The 19,690-nt window shown below is 35.3% G+C and overlaps 1 protein-coding gene across 4 annotated transcripts in view; it reads right to left on the reverse strand.

The window, feature by feature from the left end:
* Positions 1–6,193: 6,193 nt before the first annotated feature.
* The window catches only part of SHOC1 (shortage in chiasmata 1), an 88,544-nt gene continuing 75,047 nt past the window's right edge, over positions 6,194–19,690 (reverse strand). For all 4 annotated transcript variants that reach the window (XM_038553108.1, XM_038553106.1, XM_038553107.1 and 1 more), the window contains 5 exons: positions 19,483–19,576; positions 14,240–14,371; positions 12,445–12,594; positions 10,783–11,746; positions 6,194–6,396 (listed from right to left, as the gene is read on the reverse strand). In XM_038553108.1, coding sequence (XP_038409036.1) covers positions 6,296–6,396; positions 10,783–11,746; positions 12,445–12,594; positions 14,240–14,371; positions 19,483–19,576 — 1,441 coding nt within the window. In that variant the 3' untranslated portion in view covers positions 6,194–6,295. The remainder of the gene's footprint in view (positions 6,397–10,782; positions 11,747–12,444; positions 12,595–14,239; positions 14,372–19,482; positions 19,577–19,690) is intronic.

Here is a 19,690-nt window from a genome sequence, read left to right on the forward strand (position 1 = left end):
CTACGGCCTAACTGAATTCTTAATGTCACAAGTGTTTTACTTTGGTAATGTGCCTTTGATTTAATTTGGGACACTTTTAAAAGGATACTTTATTTGTGTTTGTAATAATCTTGGATGAGCTTGGAAATAAAATTTCTGCTTGATTCATCATTTTCTTTTTTTTTTAAAGATTTTATTTATTTATTCATGAGAGACATACAGAGAGGGGCAGAGAAATACTTAGAGGGAGAAACAGGCTCCCTGCAGGGAGCCTGATGTGGGACTCAATCCCAGGACCCCGGGATCATGCCCTGAGCCGAAGGCAGACGCTCAACCACTGAGCCACCCAGGCATTCCAATTCATCATTTTCTAGGGAGCAACATTTTGTATCTGATTTTGTTGTAAGGCTTCATGAATTTTTGTTTCCTTGTGAAATTGAGTGTTGGGAGTGGGAAATGAAATTTTTGCTTATGAGTCCTCGTAGAACTTTGAAAAAAAATATAATTTGCAGAAACAGCTCAATTTCTGGTGACATCTGCACTTTGAAATAGTTATGTATAAACCCATAAATAAATGAATATATCTTTTAGCATAATTAGTGTTACTATTTAGAAAAAATAAGCCATCATAGGGAAACTCCCTTAACTTCTGGCCACTAAACTTCCAAGTCTAAGGGATCTGAATCTCTTCCATTCAGTCAGAATTCAGGTGTCTCTTTTCTGCTATTTGTTCTCTGGATCTTTTTTATCTTCTCTGAAATTACACTATCAATTTTCCTTCCTCCTTTATCTTCAACTATTGGATCCCTTCTGTCAACATTGAAACATGTTCCATTCTCCATTTTGACCATAATAAGCATTTTTAAAAATCTCCATTAAAAAACACATTTTCACTTATACAAGTCCTAGAGATCTACTCCACAGCATAGTGGCCGTGGTTAGCATATTGTATTATATACTGAAAAATTTACTAAGAAGGTAGATTTTATGTTAGGTGTTCTTACCACAGAGAATAATAAGAGGATGGAAGGAAGATTTTGAACATGATGGATAAGTTTATGGCATAGATTGTTATAATGGTTTCAGAGGAATATTCTTCAAACTCATTAAGTTGTATACATTATTATGTACAGACTTGTATATAAAAAATCTTTTCTTGATTCTAATTTCTTCTTTGGCAAAAACTTGGTAAGACAGTACACAAAACTATAGATGTCTCACTTAAAATAGATATGTGTCCTAAATATAAACAAATTCACTAGTATATCAAGAGAACATACAACATGACCAAGCTAGTCTGATAAAAGGAAATCTGCCAGTGTAATTCATTACATGGATGGTTTAAAGAGAATCTATGCCAAGTCATTGACAAAATTGAACCGTTCTGAATAAGAACTAAGTGGCTAAGTGAAATTGGAAGAGAACGATAATTATCAAAAGCAACAGATTTCATACTACGTGGTGAAATGTGGACGCATTCAGCATGTTAGGAACAAAACAGGCATACTTTTTATCACTATTGTTCAGCATTGCTTCCTTTTTTTTTAAAAATTTTTATTTATTTATGATAGTCACAGAGAGAGAGAGAGAGAGAGGCAGAGACATAGGCAGAGGGAGAAGCAGGCTCCATGCACCGGGAGCCCAACGTGGGATTCGATCCCAGGTCTCCAGGATCGCGCCCTGGGCCAAAGGCAGGCGCTAAACCGCTGTGCCACCCAGGGATCCCTGCTTCCTTTTTTTAAAAAAAAGATTTATTTTATTTATTTATTTATTTATTTTATATTGAATGTGAGCTGGGGGAGGGGAAGAAGGAGAGAAGCAAAAAAAAAAAAAACAAAAAAAAAAAAGAAAAAAAGAGAAGCAGACTGCCTGCTGAGTGCAGAACCTGACAAGGTGCTCAATCCCAGGACCCTGAGATCATGACCTGAACAGAAATCAAGTCAGATGTTTAGCCAACTGCACCACCCAGGCGCCCCAATACAGCATTGCTTTGGAGGTGCTAACTAATGCAGTAAGATGAAAAAAAATGAAAGGGGGCAAACATTTTAGAAGCAATGTCTATTTATAGATTATATAATTGTACACTTTGAAAACTGATGAAAAGAAATACTCAAAGTTGTAATAGATTTTGAGGGGCTCACTGGATACAAAGTATGTAGAAAAATGCTGGCAAGAGCTAATTAAAAATGGAAATGGAAATTATATGCCATTTTTACTTTAGTGACAATTAAAAAATTCTTAAGATATGTTTAGGTGCCCCTCCCCCCAAAAATAGTTTTTAAAACTCTGTGTGTGTGTGTATAAAACATGCAAGAGTGAAACATGCCTTATTGGATATTAAAACTTACTTTGAATATGGGGCACCTGGGTGGCTTAGTCAGTTAATGTCTGACTCTCGGTTTCAGTTTAGGCTGATCTCAGGGTCATAAGATCGAGCTCCATGGGCTCCATGCCCAGCACAGAGTCTCCTTGAGATTCCCTATCCCTCTCTTTCTGCCCCTCCCTGCCCTTCACATGCACTCTCTCTAAAATAAATAAATAAAATCTTAAAAAAAAAAAACCACCTTACTTTGAAGATGCTGAATCAAAACTATGATTTAAAAAAAATTAACAAAATTATTGTGATCTAGGAATAGACAAATGATTGGATAACAGTTCAGAAATAGACTTAACTTTTCCTATTCAGTAGGAAAATACAGTTTACTAACAAACGGTGCTGGCATTACTGGCCATCCATTTGAAAGGAAGTAAATTGGGCTTGCATTATGTAAAAAAAAAAAAAAAAAAAAAATAGCATGGGTTGAAGAAAGGTAATACAAAAGCATTAGAAGAAAAACTAGGGGAACAGTTGTATAACTAAGTTAAAAAAATTAAAAGGTCTTCCTAAGCAAGGCAGGAAATCCAGAAATCAAAAAAGAAAAGATGTGTATACTGGACTATATAAAATCTAATTTAAATAATTCTATTTAAGTATTGTTAAAAACTTGTATGATTATGGGCAGCCCGGGTGGTTCAGCTGCTGCCTTCAGCCCAGGGTGTGATCCTGGAGTCCCAGGATCGAGTCCCACATCTGGCTATCTGCATGGAGCCTGTTTCTCCCTCTGCCTGTATCTCCCTCTGCCTCTCTCTCTCTCTCTCTCTCTCTCTCTCTCTGTGTCTCTCATGAATAAATAAAATCTTTAAAAAAAACCAACAACCTTGTATGATTAAATCATAAACTAGATAAAAAGACAGGAAAATGTACTTTTTCAGTTCTCATTTTGGATTGCTCTTTGCATTCCCCACCTCCTCTAACCCAGGCTGCTCTATTTATTAAAATTATTGGATCCCTTGTTTCAGGGCAGGCTTATTATGTCGGGGAGCATAACCAAGCTATTAGTGTGGGAGGCAAGGAGTGGGACTCCTGGTGTTAATTCCCATTTGTGCCCTGAGTCTCAGTGGCAAGGGAAGGAGAATCTATGTCGATCCACAGTTGGAAGAGACTGCTGATGTTCTGGTGAGGCCTACAAACTTAGGGCTGGACCTAGAAACTTAGAGTAAGATCTCTAAAAAGGCCTCAAAGTGAGCAGCACTATCACCAACAATGGATCTAAAGGCAAGTAACTCTTTTTTTGTTTGTTTGTTTTTGTTTAAGATTTCATTTATTTGAGGGCGATCCCTGGGTGTCTCAGCAGTTTAGCACCTGCCTTCGGCCCAGGACATGATCCAGAAGTCCCGGGATTGAGTCCCACATCAGGCTCCCTGCATGGAGCCTGCTTCTCTCTCTGCCTCTCTCTCTCTCATGAATAAATAAATAAAATCTAAAAAAAACAAAAAAAGATTTCATTTATTTGACAGAGGGCTAGCAAGAGCGCAAGCAGGTGGGAGGGGCAAAAGGAGAAGGAGAAGCAGACTCCCCACTGAGCAGGGTGCCCTATGCTGGACTCAATTCCAGGGCTCTGGGATCATGAGCTGAAGGAAGACACTAATCACCCAGGAGCCCCTACAAGTAACTCTTTGGAACATGAAAAACTTCACAGGGAAATGCTCTCGGGGGAGGGGGGGGGAAGGTTGCATTGCAAGAGGCAACCTGAGAAGTTGGGGCTGTTTCAAACAATTCCTTGTGATGGGGTTGTGATGGGGTGTTTGGGAGAGGATCTTGGAGGCTAGATCCACCCTTTTGGACCCCTTTAACAAGGGCCCAACTAGGCCCTTCGGACTTCTATGGATCAACCAACCTCATGAGACAATGACTCCATGGGAGTGCTCTGCTAAAGCAGAACTCTTACTATACTCTTACTATAATCCATTGTTCCCAGACTCCTAACATAAGACTTGCTTCCCAATACCTCTGACAGAGACTGTTCCAGTTCCAGGCAGAATGTGTCCTTAAACAGCAGGTGCCATTGAGAGGACTCAGATACTTCTACTCCATTTGGTGAGGAAGCAGGGCCATGAGTGTTGATAGCCTAGCCTCAAGGCTTGCTGCAGTCTATGGTCTATGAAGAAACTCCTCTCCTCTGGAAGCTGATTAAAGGCAGGATAAAGGAGATCTGCAAGCTGAGAAGCCTTAGCCTTACCTTAGTTTAGAAGCAAGCCTGCCACAACTTTAAGAGACTAGAACAGAAATTGCAATTAGATTTCCAGAAATAGTTTCTCTTTAAAGTCTCCACCCCCAGGCAGCCCCGGTGGCGCAGCGGTTTAGCGCCGCCTGCAGCCCAGGGCATGATCCTGGAGTCGTGGGATCGAGTCCCACGTCAGGCTCTCTGCATGGAGCCTGCTTCTCCCTCTGCCTGTGCCTCTGCCTCTCTCTCTCTCTCTGCATCTCTATGAATAAATAAATAAAGTCTTAAAAAATATATATATATAAAAAAAAGTCTCCACCCCCTACATAATCAAGCAAAACCAAACATTCTATAAATAAAAGTATAATAGCAAGAAGACAGTAGGAGGAGGAAGGTAAGAGGTGGTGTTGAGCCCTTTTCAAAAAGGAGGACACGATTAACAGTATCAAACACCGAAGAGATGTCAATTAAGGTGATATCTGAGTGTCTCTAGGATCTAAGAAGGAAGAGGTCAATTTTGGTAGTAATTGGGTGATAATTTCAGAAGCCAGGAAAAAGAGTGTGCTTGTGATCTTTAAACATTTTTGGTGGTGTACCACCTATAATAACGTCAAAAACCCATTACCTACATTGTAGAGATGACATTATAAAAGTTTTGTTAATAACCAAATAGTTGCAAAGAATATAACTTTATTAAAAATTATGACATTTTAAAATAAAATTATTACATCTTTTTAAAAAATGTACTCAATGGAATATAAATACCATAGTAATAGAAACCTACAATCAGCCATTAAAAAATATACAAACTATCCTCTAAAAATGTTGTACCAAGAGTATAGGAAACTTCTTTCTCCAATATGCGGACATTAAATACAATTAATTTTTAAAAATTTTGCCCATCTGATAGGTGATTTGTTTTCCTTTGCATTTGTCTGATAAGTAATGAAGGTACAGATAAATGTTTATTGGCTATTTTTGTTTCTTCAGTGTAATATCTATTCATATATTTTGTTCATTCTTCTATTAAGTTATCTTTTTCCTATCAATTTGTAGGATTCTTTGTATATTTGGAATATAAATCTTTTTTTATTACATAGGTTGCAAATATTTTCTTAGTGACTTGTTTTAAATTTTTATTTAGTAAGGCAACACTTTATTTTTTTAAGCATTTATTTGTTTATTTATGTAAGTAGTCTGTACACCCAATGTGGGGCTCCAGCTAATAATGTTCCAAAGATCAAGAGTTGCACAGTCCTCTGACTGAGCCAGTCAGGTGCACCCCTGGAGGGAACACTTTAAACAGGAAGTTCTCCAACTTTGCCTAGATTTTAACTTTCTTAGTAATGGAGGGTTGACTCTGGTGATCTTCACTTCTTGACTTAAAGGGTCAGACTGAGATGGAGGCTCATTTCTAAAAAGGCTTGCTGGAGGGAAGGTGGGAAGCAGTGAGCTCTTCAGAAGACAACTAGACAATATATATTGCTATTGCTCTAAATGTATATATCATATCAACTGCTCTAAAAAAAGGTTTACAATGTTCAGGTGAATCTGGAAGATATTTGGATCTTATGACATTTATGCCAATTTGAATATTTTACTTACAAAGATGCAACCTATAGGACAGAATGTAGATTCTGAAAATTTAATATAAAAACACTGAGAACATCTAACAACTGCATTTTCTTTAATGAATGAGCAAATCTAAATCATTTTGTTACTAGATTTTCATCAAAAACAAAGAAATGTGGCACAGGACACTATCCTTTCTTTCAAAAAAACCTCAGACGAGTTTGTCCATCAGCTCTACCAGGGACTTTTTCATACACTAGCCGCCGTTTTTTGAATTGTGGTAGTTGTGAGCACATGAAATCTGTCAAAAGGAGAAAAAGGAAAACCATTTTATTCCTGATGATAAAAAAGTGTAGCTATTTTTTCCAGCTATTCTGGTGCATCCTATTTCTTCATCTATCTACAAAGCGTTAAAATTTCCAAACTGAGATGACTATAATAATTACATTTTTAGCATAAATGCACCTGTACCTAATGGCCCAATACTAATTAATGTCATCTACACATATTTGCATGCTCATGCTTTGCACAAATAATTAAATCTCCCTGAATTTAAGACTCTTTAAGTTTTCCCTCATTAAACCTGTTCCTTATCTCCTATCTGTAAAGTTGTGGAATTTATCCTGAGCTCTGATATTTGATAGGTGGTAATGGATGGACTCACTTTCTATGACTGTATTATCTATGACACATTAGCCTGAAATGTCCTAGATTTGAATTCTTTTAGAGGTTGGTTAATTAAATCAGTAAAAAAGGAGGATAAAATATTTTAAATTGTTTTAGTAATTATTCCTGGGAATATAATCTCATAATTATAAAAGCTGGATGCCATTATAAACAAATTTAAAAATCAGTGCAGTAGGTAATTTCATCATAGAGATCACAAATACACATCTATAAGACAAATGGAAAATTATTTTGAGATTATGCCAATAATCTTTGGAATAAACTGTCTAGGGCTGCATTAATATGAATTTTAAAATTCTTGTATCTTAAGCAATGTATTTGAAGGTAATAAAGTGCTACAGGGAAACCACAGTAAAAAAGTAGAAAATTTCCATAGTGATAATGAATCTAGTATCAAAGATTCAAGTGAACTATTTGAATAAAATTTATTTATTTATTTATTTATAAATATTTATTACTGAGAGGCACAGACTGAGACAGAGACACAGAGACAGGTTTGGCACCTGCCTTTGCCCCAGGGCGTGATCCTGGAGTCCTGGGATTGAGTCCCACATTGAGCTCTCTGCATGGAGCTTCCTTCTCCCTCTGCCTGTGTCTCTGCTCTGTCTCTCTTTCTCTGTGTCTCTCATAAATAAATACATTAATTAAATATTTAAAAAAATATTTATAACTAAGTTAATGATTAAATGTAAGTAGACATTTGAGTAATCCATCTATATCCCCAAAAGCTTAAATATTAAAATTTATTAGAAATAATTTCTGAGAACTTCTCATTGAGAAAATGGGAGGATTATCTTATATATTGGGATGTTCTGCTCAAGAACATATAGCAATTCATATGCTTGATTTGGTTCATGCTGGAGAAAAAAATGGAATTTTCATTCAGTTCATTTATGAAGCTGTGATAAACTTCATGACAAAATGTGACAAAGCACAAATAAAGGATACAATAGATTAATTGCATTATGAAAATAGATATCAAAATCATAAATAAATATTAGTTACCATATTCAACAGCATACTAAAAGAATCACTCTTCAAAAGCCAATTATTACAGAATGATAAGGATGATTTAAATATTAGTAAACCTGTTAATATAACCTTGACATTAATGAGTCAATGGAGAAAACATGTTTAATTTTCCCAACAGGTTGCAAAAAAAGTTTGGGTAAAATTCAGCATCTATTTTTTTTTAAAGATCTTATTTATTTATTCATGAGAGACACACAGAGAGAGGCAGAGACACAGGCAGAGGGAGAAGGAGGCTTCATTCAGGAAGCCCGATGTGGGACTCAATCCCAGAAGCCTGAGATCACACCCTGAACCAAAGGCAGATGCTCAGCTGAGCCACCCAGGCATCCCTTCAGTGTTTATTCCTCACAAAAGTTCCTACAAAACTAGGGATAGAATACTTCCCATTAAAATTATGAACAAAACAAATTGTGACTATTAAATTAAACAGGACAAATACAAGTTTTGTGAGTTCTGGGGGGTTTATACAGTTGATCCTTGAATAATGTGGGTGTTAGGAATGCTGACTCTCTATTCAAACATCTATGTATAACATACATACATATATATATATATATATGTATGTATGTGTGTGTGTATATATATATATATATATCTTTTTAAAAAATAATCTCTGTGCCCAACATGGGGCTTAAACTCCTGACCCTGAGATTAAGAGTCACATGCTCAGGCAGCCCCGGTGGCTCAGTGGTTTAGCACCACCTTTGGCCTAGGGCGGGATCCTGGAGTCTCAGAATCAAGTCCCATGTAGGGCTCCCTGCATGGAGCCTGCTTCTCCTTCTGCCTGTGTCTCTGCCTCTCTCTCTATGTCTTTTGTGAATAAATAAATAAAATCTTAAAAAAAAAAGTCACATGCTCTACTGACTGAGCTAGCCAGGCACCCCAAAAATCTATATATAACTTTTGATTTCTCCAAAACTTAACAACTAAGAGCTTACTATTGACTGGAAGCCTTACTGATAACGTAAATAGTCAGCTAACACGTATTTTGTATGTTGTATGTGCTATATACTGTATTCTTACAAGGAAGTAAGCTAGAGGAAAGAAATGCTATTAAGAAATCATAAGGAAGAGAAAATAAATTTATAGTACAATATTGTATTTAGCAAAAAAAAAAATCCATGTATAAGTGGACCCATGCAGTTCAAACCTCTGTTGTTCAAGGGTCAATTGTACAGGTTGGAGGCCGTATTTTATTATTTATTTTTATTATTATTTTTTAATCCCAGTATAGTTTACAGTGTTATATTAGTTTCAGGTGTACGATATAGTGATTCAACAAATCTATATATTACTTAGTGCTCATCACTACCAGTGAATTCTCTAATCCTTTTCCCTATTTAATCCATTCCTTGACCCATCATCCTTCTGTGATCATCAATTTGTTCTCTATAGTTGAGTCTGTTTTTTGGTTTGTCTCTTTTTTTCTTTGTTCATTTGTTTTGTTTCTTAAATTCCACTTATGGGTGAGATCATATGGTATTAGGGGAAGTCTTCTTTTAACAAAACAAAGAACACGAGATTTTCTGGGCCTCTCTCAATCCTCACAAAAGGGCCTATGCATAAAAGAAGCTTTGAAGCTTAAGCTTCTCTCTTTTTTATTTATTATTATTATTATTATTTTTTCCCTATCATGGTAAGGCCACATCTGTAGGGCCATTAGAACTTAATATTTTATTCTAGATGTTTAGGCCAATGTAATAAGAAATGATACAGAAAATAAAGGTTTAAGAGGTATATCATTACAAGAAAGGAGAAAATAAAATTGTCCTTTTAAAAATTAGTATGATTAAATGTTCAGAAACATCAATTGTAAAGAAGAGCTAACTAATAGTGATATCTACTTAGTAGGATTGTCAGAATTCAATAATCCACATAAAAGGGCTGGAAGGGCACCTGGCCCATCATAAGCTCTCAATAAATGTTAGCCTATTAAATATTCCTGCCTGATAAAGAAGCTAATTTTCTAATTCACTGACTTCTCTGTTTAGCCTTTGTTAATTTTAGTCTTCGGCTTTAGACTTGTTCTGATTTTTTTTTTAAAGATTTTATTTATTTATTCATGACAGAGAGAGAGAGAGGCAGAGACACAGGCAGAGGGAGAGGGAGAGAAGCAGGCTCCATGCAGGGTGCCCGATGTGGGACACGATCCCCGGTCTCCAGGATCACACCCCGGGGCTGAAGGCGGTGCCAAACCGCTGGGTCATCGGGCTGCCCTGTTCTGAGTTATATTTAACTTAAGTTGAACACTTAGTTCATCTAAAGCTACAAGAATTTTTTTTAAAGATTTTATTTATTTATTCATGAGAGACACACAGAGAGAGGCAGAGACCTAGGCAGAGTGAGAAGCAGGCTTCCTGCAGGGAGCCCGATGTGGGACTTGATCCCAGAACCTTGGGATGACAACCTGATCTGAAGGCAGACGCTCAACCACTGAGCCACCCAGGTGCCCCCAAAGCTACAAGAATTTGACATATTTTGTTTGCATTTATTTTCTTAGATGTCTATAATTAGAATTTTGATTTTTTGACCCCACAGCTATTGAAAATTCTTTAAGTATAGTAATGAATGCAAACAATTTTTTAAAATTTAGAAATGGTTCTTTTAAAATTACATATCTGCAAGAGGTGGCTGGCTCATGTTGGAAGGGCATGTGACTTGATCTTGGGGTCGTGAGTCTGAGCCCCACACAAGATGTAGAGACTACTAAAATAATAAAAAAAATTACATCTGTGGGATCCCTGGGTGGCGCAGCGGTTTGGCGCCTGCCTTTGGCCCAGGGCGTGATCCTGGAGATCCGGGATCGAATCCCACATCAGGTTCCCGGTGCATGGAGCCTGCTTCTCCCTCTGCCTATGTCTCTGCCTCTCTCTCTCTCTGTGACTATCATAAATAAATTTAAAAAAAAAAATTTAAAAAAATTAAAAAAAAATTACATCTGTGAGTAGTTTTAATAAGATAGTGTTACCTGGTAATGATTTCTTGTCTCCTGAGTTAGATGAGGATTCAGAGTGCCTTTTCTGTCCTAAACATTTTCCAGCTCCTTGGTGGAAATAAAGACTGCTGAATTCTTTTTGATTTACATTAGGATCAGCAGCACAAAAGAAATCCAAACTAGGGACAGATGGTAATTCTTTCCAGAAAGTCTTTTTAGTCTCATCATTTGAACTTTCATATATGAGGCCTTCTAACTCATCCGATGGATATTTTTGCTGATTAGTGAATAAATTATCTTTCTGAGAGAACCATTTGTCACATGTAGTCTGATCTGCACCATACTCTAAGTTGAATGAGTGATTCTGTTGTTTCCATACATTTTTCTTAAAGTTCCAGGGAAGAGGAGATTGAGCACCTTCTAGAGAAAAGTTAGAGGCATATGCTCCTTTTTTTATAGGCCCTTTTGCATCATGTGTTCCCTTTTCCTGATAACTTATAAAATTAGGGGCAACTCTCTTCTGAGTGTCAATTGGTGATGTTATGTTTTCACAGCTCATTTGTGTTAGATCCAAATAAAAGACATCTGACTCTGAATCATTCTGGTTTTGAAAAGAGTTACCAGTCACAGTTCTTGATTCTGTATTAATCAGGAAAGGATTATGTACTATGTTAGCATTACAACTGGAATCTTTCCAGTAACTGGCTTGACTGTAAGAAGTCATAGGTGGTAAAACGCATGGCATTTCTCTTAGTTCCATAAGTGAAGACTTAGAGTTTGAAGTACTGTTTGTATCTTCGTACACTGTCTCTCCTATGTCTGAATAGTGGTAAAATTCATTATGTTCTTGAAAGACAGAGTTTGAAGAGCCAGAAGCTGAACTCTGGGAGGTAAAGGTATTAGTCTGATTCCCATTTTCCTGAGGTGATGGACTTTGAGGTGAGTTTGTTATGGATGAAGAACTAATCTTGAATAAGGAAGTGATGCTGCAAAAATGCTAAAAATTTTTAAAAGTTAATTAATATAATACACATATAATATAAACATCAGTCAAGTAATATAAACAGATACAATATAAACATCACTCAAGTAAATATAAATAACAATGCTTATCTATATGTAAAGAAAGCAAAATATAAATAAGTAGGGTATTATAGAGCTCCATGTCATAGGAACATAACATAATTGGCTCCATTACAAAAAAAAACTTATTATAATTAGAAAATACATTTTCTAATCACTTGTAATAGAATTTTTAGTTGCAGGTTATACATGATTACCATCTGCTTGATAAAAATTTAAAATTTTAACAGTAAGGCTAAAGTTCTCTTTACTACTATAATGAAGGGCTCCAGGATTGTAAGCACATGTATAGTGTGTGTGATCACATACTTGTAGGTGTAATAACATTTCAAAATAATCTAAAGTGATAAACTGGCTGTACTGAATTATTTATATAAGATAGCTTTAAAATGTATAATGAGAATTCAATATGAATTTAATTGAATTCAATATGAAATTGAGCCAATGAGAATTCAATATGAAATTTAGTTCAAGTAAATTATTTCTTTGTTACGTGAAGTCCAAAACAATTAAACTTGGATACCTTCATTTTGAAAACTGTTATGGTAAAAATCAGTACCCAAATGGAAAGGAAACAAACTCATATAAGGCTATGGAATTCAAGTAACTAACCTTTAACACTTTTTCTGGAACTTCAGGTAAAAGCTCCTGAAGTTGACCCAGAGTTGCTAATAATATCCAGTGCAGTGAAGGTCCTTTATTTAACATGAGCTGAGCCACCAGTGGGTTAATAGATGGAAAATCAAGTAAATACATTTCCTCCTAGAAAAGAGTTTAAAGGAATAATCAGCCAATACTCGCTCAACCTAGCAGATTAAAATTGTTGTCATTGCACTTATTGCTCAATTTGAGATGCCTGGAAAAAAGTATGGCTAGTAGGGAAAGAAACTTTGGCAGTTAAGATTCATATGCTCTCAGAATTGAGAAAAATCTTAAAGTTCATTCATTTTAATCACTTATCCAAAAAAATTTGTTACAGTTCATCTCCTTCAAACAACAATTGTTTTACCTAATGGTAGATTCTCTAATGAGAAAATCTAGGGGACTTTTATACCTCAAGATTTCTTTAGCTCTCCCTTTGTAGGCCATGTACTACTATCATTGTTTAACATGAACCATGTTTATGATACTTTCAGGAAAGCCTTGCTGTGAAGAGGAGAGGAAGAACTTCTATCAACCAGAACTGACCTTGATGGTCTAAAATGTGTGTTTTCAGAGATATCTCATAACAGTCTAGAAATACAGCAACCATGTTTTACTATTACCATATTCCCTTTTCTTTCTGGATTGTGCTGGTTTTTTGCACCCTCTTTGATTTATTAAATGACAGACATGTGAGTAGATTAGACATGCCTTGGTAAGAGGGAAACTACACAGACATACATACATCCCATAATTAATTATCCCCATACTTGCCAATAGTACTATGTTCTGTTTAGGCACATATAAAATCTGTGATTAAATATATACAAATATATGAATGTTTGATCAATGTATATGAATACATTAATATTTTATTTATTTGTTGTATAATTTTATTTTTTGAATAGGTAAAATAGTCACATGGTTCAAAATTCAAAAAGGTACTAAAAGGTGTGCAGTAAAAACTCTTATCCTTACCCCATTATCCCAGTTCTCCCCTCTGCAGATAACTAATGTTATTATTTCTTGGTATCCTTCCAGAGATATTTTCTTCATTTACAAACACATATAAACATTAATTTCCCCTTGTTTTACACAAGTGGTAGTATACAATCTCTATACTGCAACTTCATTTTTCATGTAATATATCTTAAGTATCATTCCATGTTAGTATATAAAAAGCTTCATTATTCTTTTTTTATGGTTTCATGATTTGAATATATTAAAAAAATAAAGGTAACAGATACTAGGTTGGTATGAGAACTTGAAAATATGCTTAAACAAAAGAAATTTCTAAAATTTAACTACTCAAACTTATATTTTACAACTCTAACTCTATTTCAGTCTTAATTATGTAACCGAATTACTGACAAATGGAATGCTAGAATTTTGCTATTCCTATACTTACTACTCTTAAATATTTAAATTTAGGAATTAGAAAAAGTTACATTTTATTTTATTTTATTTTATTTTATTTTATTTTTTTTTACATTTTAAAAATATTAGGCATTGAAGTCATTAGATCACCCTATAATATGCTTGTTTTGGAAGTTTATTATAAAAGATCACATTAAAATACTTCTGTGAAGTTGAAAAATACCCATGATTCTGGAAAATTATCTAAGTAAATGCTGTATATTATGGTTACTGCTAAATATGCTCATGCAAACATTATAGGACAAAAATATGCTACCAAAAAGAGAATTCAAATACATGTATTTATATTTACTTTGCAAATATCTAATTTACATATTGGGAGATGAACCTTTGATGGTGAGACTTCAACCCAGGATTTATCCAACCATTCTTGAGGATCTCTCTTCGAGGTCATTAAATTGTGATCAGCAATTTGTCGAATTATCAGTGCAGCCTCTTCCACTCCTGGGGCAATTATAAGCTAAAATATATTTTTTATATATTAGGTTATGGGAAACATTAAGGAAGCAAAATATATCATTCAAAAATTGTTTGTAATTAGAAGAAAAAAAGATATGATTATTTAGGGCAGTGTTCCCTAACCATATTAACCTGCTAACCCATGGACTGGGTTACCTGGGTGGCACAGTTGGTTGAGCCACTGATTCTTGGTTTTGGCTCAGTCCTGATCTCAGGGAATTGAGACTGAGCCCCCTGTCGGGATCCTCACTTAGCACAGAGTCTGCTTAGGACTCTCTCTCCATCTCCCCTTTTCCTACCCCTTTCTCTCTCTAAAATAAATAAATAAATAAATAAATAAATAAATAAATAAATAAATAAATCTTTAAAAAAACCACAACTCTGCTAACCCATGGACCATATTTCCTTCAAATGAATCTAAAAGATGAAGAAGATAAAAACAGAACTGAAAGCAGAAGAAAAAGCCTGGCATTTCAAAAGAGCCAGAAGAGCATGGAGGAAAACACAAGTGACAGGAAGTAAGAGATATTAAGAAACATTTTTTTTAAGAAACATTTTTTGGAGTTAAGTTTAATACATACACATACAGAACTTAGCATCAAATAAGCCAGTATTGGATTAACAATTCCCAAAATACTCTAAATCAAAACTTTTCTTCTGGGCAGCCCGGGTGGCTCAGCCGTTCAGCGCCGCCTTCAGCCCAGGGTGTGATCCTGGAGACCCGGGATCAAGTACCACGTTGGGCTCCCTGCAGGGAGCCTGCCTCTCCCTCTGCCTATGTCTCTGCCTCTCTCTTTCTCTCTCTCTCTCTCTGTGTATCTCATGAATAAATAAAATCTTAAAACAAAACAAAACAAAAAACAAAACTTTTCTTCTTTTTGAATATAGCATCAAATTCATCTGTAAAAATTCTTTATCTTTTAATGTCATTTTGAAAAATCTTGCACTATATTTTTAAAATTCTTATTTTTGAAAATTATTAGATTTAACTTGAAAAAGCAAAATATTAAATATTATTGACATCTAAATTGCAAATAAATTTATTAATAAATGCAGAATGGAAGTGAAGAAATTTAGTTCTAAAAATTGGAAAACTATAAGGATATCATATTATTTTTTTTAAAGATTTTATTTACTTATTCATGAGAGACATTGAGAGAGAGAGAGAGAGGCAGAGACACAGGCAGAGGGAGAAGCAGGCTCCATGCAGGGAGCCCGATGCGGGACTTGATCCCAGGACTCTAGGATCATGCCCTGAGCCGAAGGCAGGTGCTAAACCGCTAAGCTACCCAGGTATAAGGATATCTTATTAAAAGAAGGAAAGAAAATTGCTTATCCTTATAAAATAGCTAGATTTCACATAGACATTTTAATAAATTATATCTAAAATATATTTTATTTAATATTTACTTAATATTTTATTTAATATTAATATTAAGTTTAAAATATTTTAATATTTTATAAATATTAACAATTCAATATAAATATTAAATATAAAATATTATATTTTATTTAAATTTAATAAAATTAAATTTGATTTTAATACAAATCAAATATTATACTCAAATATTAAAATCTGCCGCCCCAAGATCATGACTGGAGCCAAAACCAAGAGTCAGTGGTTCAACCCAGCTGTACACTCAGGCACCCCAGTCCATGGGTTAGCAGTTTAATATGTATAGGGAACACTGCCCGAAATAATCATATCTTAGAAATATAAATGTCCTGTCCTGTAGTGAAAATTCAGGAAACAAAGATTGTACAAACCTCATAAAATAAATATGGCAATTTTTTTCTTTCATAAGATAACAAATACAAAACTGTTAGCACATATCTGGGGAGTACATGTATCCTAAAGAAGGACTTTCTTTAAATTATATTAAATATGTATAGATATTTTTTTGAGAGAACAAGCATGTGAGCAGTGTGGGGAGCGGCAAAGTGAGAGGGAGAGAGAGAAAGAATCTTAAGCAGACTCCACCCCCAGTGGAGTGGAAAGCCTGGCTGGGGCTCAACTCAGGCTCAATCTCATGACCCTGAGATCATGATCTGAGACAAAATCAAGAGTCGGTCACGTAACTGGCTGAGTCACCCAAGCACCCCAAATATGTATGGAGAGCACAGAAGTAACACTGATTCCTAATTAATTTTATTGCAGTTTTGGATGTTTTGAGAAGATTTGACACTTTTATTTAAATATAAAAAGGCACAATTTTATGGTGATGGTAATGAATATTACCTTAATTTATTAGGGCAAGGATTCTGGAGCTCATGGCTAGACTTTGGGAGATTCAGGACCCCCCTAACATTGTTTTCAAAATTTTGCATATATGTTTATCTGAATTCTGCAAAAAGAGTTCATAACAATTTATAGAACTTTTTTTGACATTAGAATAAAATATAGCATAACACTACAAGCAGTATTTTCTTTTAGTTTAAGAAAATGTACTTAAGCTTCCTAATGCTTCCTTGATGACTAGACACTTCAGATGCCTGAAAAAAATTTTTTTACATCCATACTGATGTGCTCTAAAAGGCCAAAAGCCATATTACTAAATACAGTAAAGTAAAGCAACAATATACGCTAAAATAATGAGGGGCAGCCCCGGTGGCTCGGCAGTTTAGTGCCACCATCAGTCTAGGGCGTGATCCTGGAGACCCAGGATCGAGTCCCACGTCAGGCTCCCTGCATGGAGCCTGCTTCTCCCTCTGCCTCTGTCTCTGCCTCTCTCTCTCTCTCTCTCTCTCTGTGTCTCTCATGAATAATTAACTAAAATCTTTAAAAATAAAATAAAATAATGAGTCTAGGGAACTCCCTTTAATGTGGTAGTGTCATCAAGTCAGAAGAATAGGAGGCTTGAGTATTGGTATATTGATAATAGAGAAAGTTGATAGTTGTTTCTCAAATTCAATGAAAAACTGACCTCCTTTAAGATTATTATGTAAAACTTGAAAAGCTTTTGGAATAGTTTGATCGAGGTGGGAAGCCGACTTTTGTTTGGAATGAATTGTGCCTCGGCAGTACTTCCTGTTCCATCCCAGAATGCCTTCCTTGGAACATGTCCTCTATGGGCCATGTCACTGTACCTGAATATAGTATCACTCACTGTATCATATAAGCCAGGGATAGAGGAGTAAAATGATTCTCTGAAGTATATTTTGCATCAAACAGCTTACCATTAGCTGAAAAGAAGCTGTTTAAGAGGTGAAACCACACTTGAATGGATAAATGAGACAAACTTACATTTGTCATTCAGTGATAACTTTTCTTTTTTTTTCTTTTTTTTTCTTTTTTTTCTTTTTTATTTTTTTTACAGTGATAACTTTTCTAAGAATTTTCTTTCAATATTTAATATGCATCATATGATCAAAATGATTGGGATTCTATTTCAAATAAATCATTTGTTAATTTTCCTAACAGATTGTGCTCTGATTTAATTCTATTCAGTAGATATTTGTTGAACATTTTCATTGTGTACAAAGCACCATGTTGGATGCTATACATTTTACAAAAAAGGGTCTGGTTCTTACCCTCCGGGGTGGATGGTATAAGAGTGAATATCTCATGCTATAATAAAGGTATAAAGTGCTTTTGGGAGACTGGGAGGAGAGATTTATCCTGAGAGGATATACCTGGGGAACATTTCTTAGAGATAGTATTTGAGCTGGGCAACAAAAGACAACTCTGAAGGCTGGCAGTAAGGGGAAGTGGGAGACAGGCTGGGATGACATGTTTGTCCATTAGCTGTTTGGTGATAGTGTGGACATATTCAGGAAATGGTGAGTAGAATTATGCTAAAGGAAGGATAACTAGGGGCCAAATCATGAAGTGTGAATCCAGCTGAGTTTGATCTCTATTTTGAATGAAGTAGGAAGCTATGGAAGATCTTTTGAGCAAGAAAATTCAGTTTAACAACATATTTATGAAGAGTCTACTACATATTAGACACTGTGCTGGGTGCGAGGGACCGGGAAAACAAATACACATTTTCCTTTCCTTTAGGAGCTTACAGTTGAGGAAGTGAAATGTTCGCAGCTGTATTTCAGAAATGTAATTGGTGTCAATCTATATGATGTACCAGAGGAGAATAACTAGAAATAAAGAGATTAGTCAGGAAGTTGCTTTGAAACTCCAAGTGAGAGGTGAAGGTCTGAACTTGAGAAAAAGCAGGGAGAGTAGGATGAAGAGACATACTCTAGACACACTGCAGCTACTGATTAGATTACAGTAGTAATGTCATAATTAAGTTTGAGGAGGATGAGAAGTTGTGTTTTGCACAAGTAGGGTTTGCGGCACCTGTGGGATAATCATGTGGAGACTTCCAGTAGAATGCTAGAATATAGGTGTAGATCTTAAGAAAAGTCAAGAAAATTTTAAGGATTATACTCAGAAATGAAAGCTAAGTTTGTGGGAATGTCTGAATTTATTAAGGAAAGGGTATAAGGTGATAACAGAAGAGGACTGAGCCTTGCATTTGGGGGAGTGTCTAAATTTCAGTGGGACATTGAAAAAAGAACCAAGAAAGGATACTGGTTAGAGATCACTACAGCAGATACAAAGAGTATGTTTCACAAGTCAACATTTTTAATCAATGCATATTTATTTATTCATATCCTGCCAAGTAATAATTAAGAGATAAAATATGACTTTAAATTCATTAAAGGCTTTTAATTTTTCTTAAATTTTATTTATTTTTGAAAGAGCACAAGCAGGGGGAGCAGCAAAGGGAGAGTGAGAAGCAGTCTCCCTACTGAGCAGCAAGCCCGACATGGGGCTCAGTCCCAGGACTCTGGGATTTTTTTTTTTTTGAAAATGCATAATCTTTTAATTTTTTTGAAGGTTCTGCTCTGGAAAAAATGACTCTGGGATCTTAACCTGAACCAAAGGCAGATGCTTAACTGACTGAGCCACCCAACCCCCTCATTAAAAGCTTTTAGACCAGAAGTTTAAGTGGAAAGAATATTTATTAACTTGAAAACTATTCTTTAAAGAGCTTTAAGGCATTTTTTGTAGTTTACTAATTTAATGTTTCTTTGCACTGGGCACTTGAGTTTGAGTATAGTTTTGGTTTATGAAAAATACTTATAAACAAACATTTAAGAAAAGAATACCTTTACATCCAGTTCTTCTGATTTTAGCCCATATGATACCAAAGCTGCATAAATCAGTGCTAGATGATGAAGTGTTTTTTCTGTTAGATGGTACCTAAAAAAAAATTTAATACTACACTTATACTCATTCGATGTGTGATTGTACCTATTCATTTCATTTCCACATTTCAGGTTATGAGAATAATCTGGCTAAGATAATGCTGTGTGG

Source organism: Canis lupus, chromosome 11, assembly GCF_011100685.1.
Source record: "Canis lupus familiaris isolate Mischka breed German Shepherd chromosome 11, alternate assembly UU_Cfam_GSD_1.0, whole genome shotgun sequence".
NCBI classification, from domain to species: domain Eukaryota; kingdom Metazoa; phylum Chordata; class Mammalia; order Carnivora; family Canidae; genus Canis; species Canis lupus.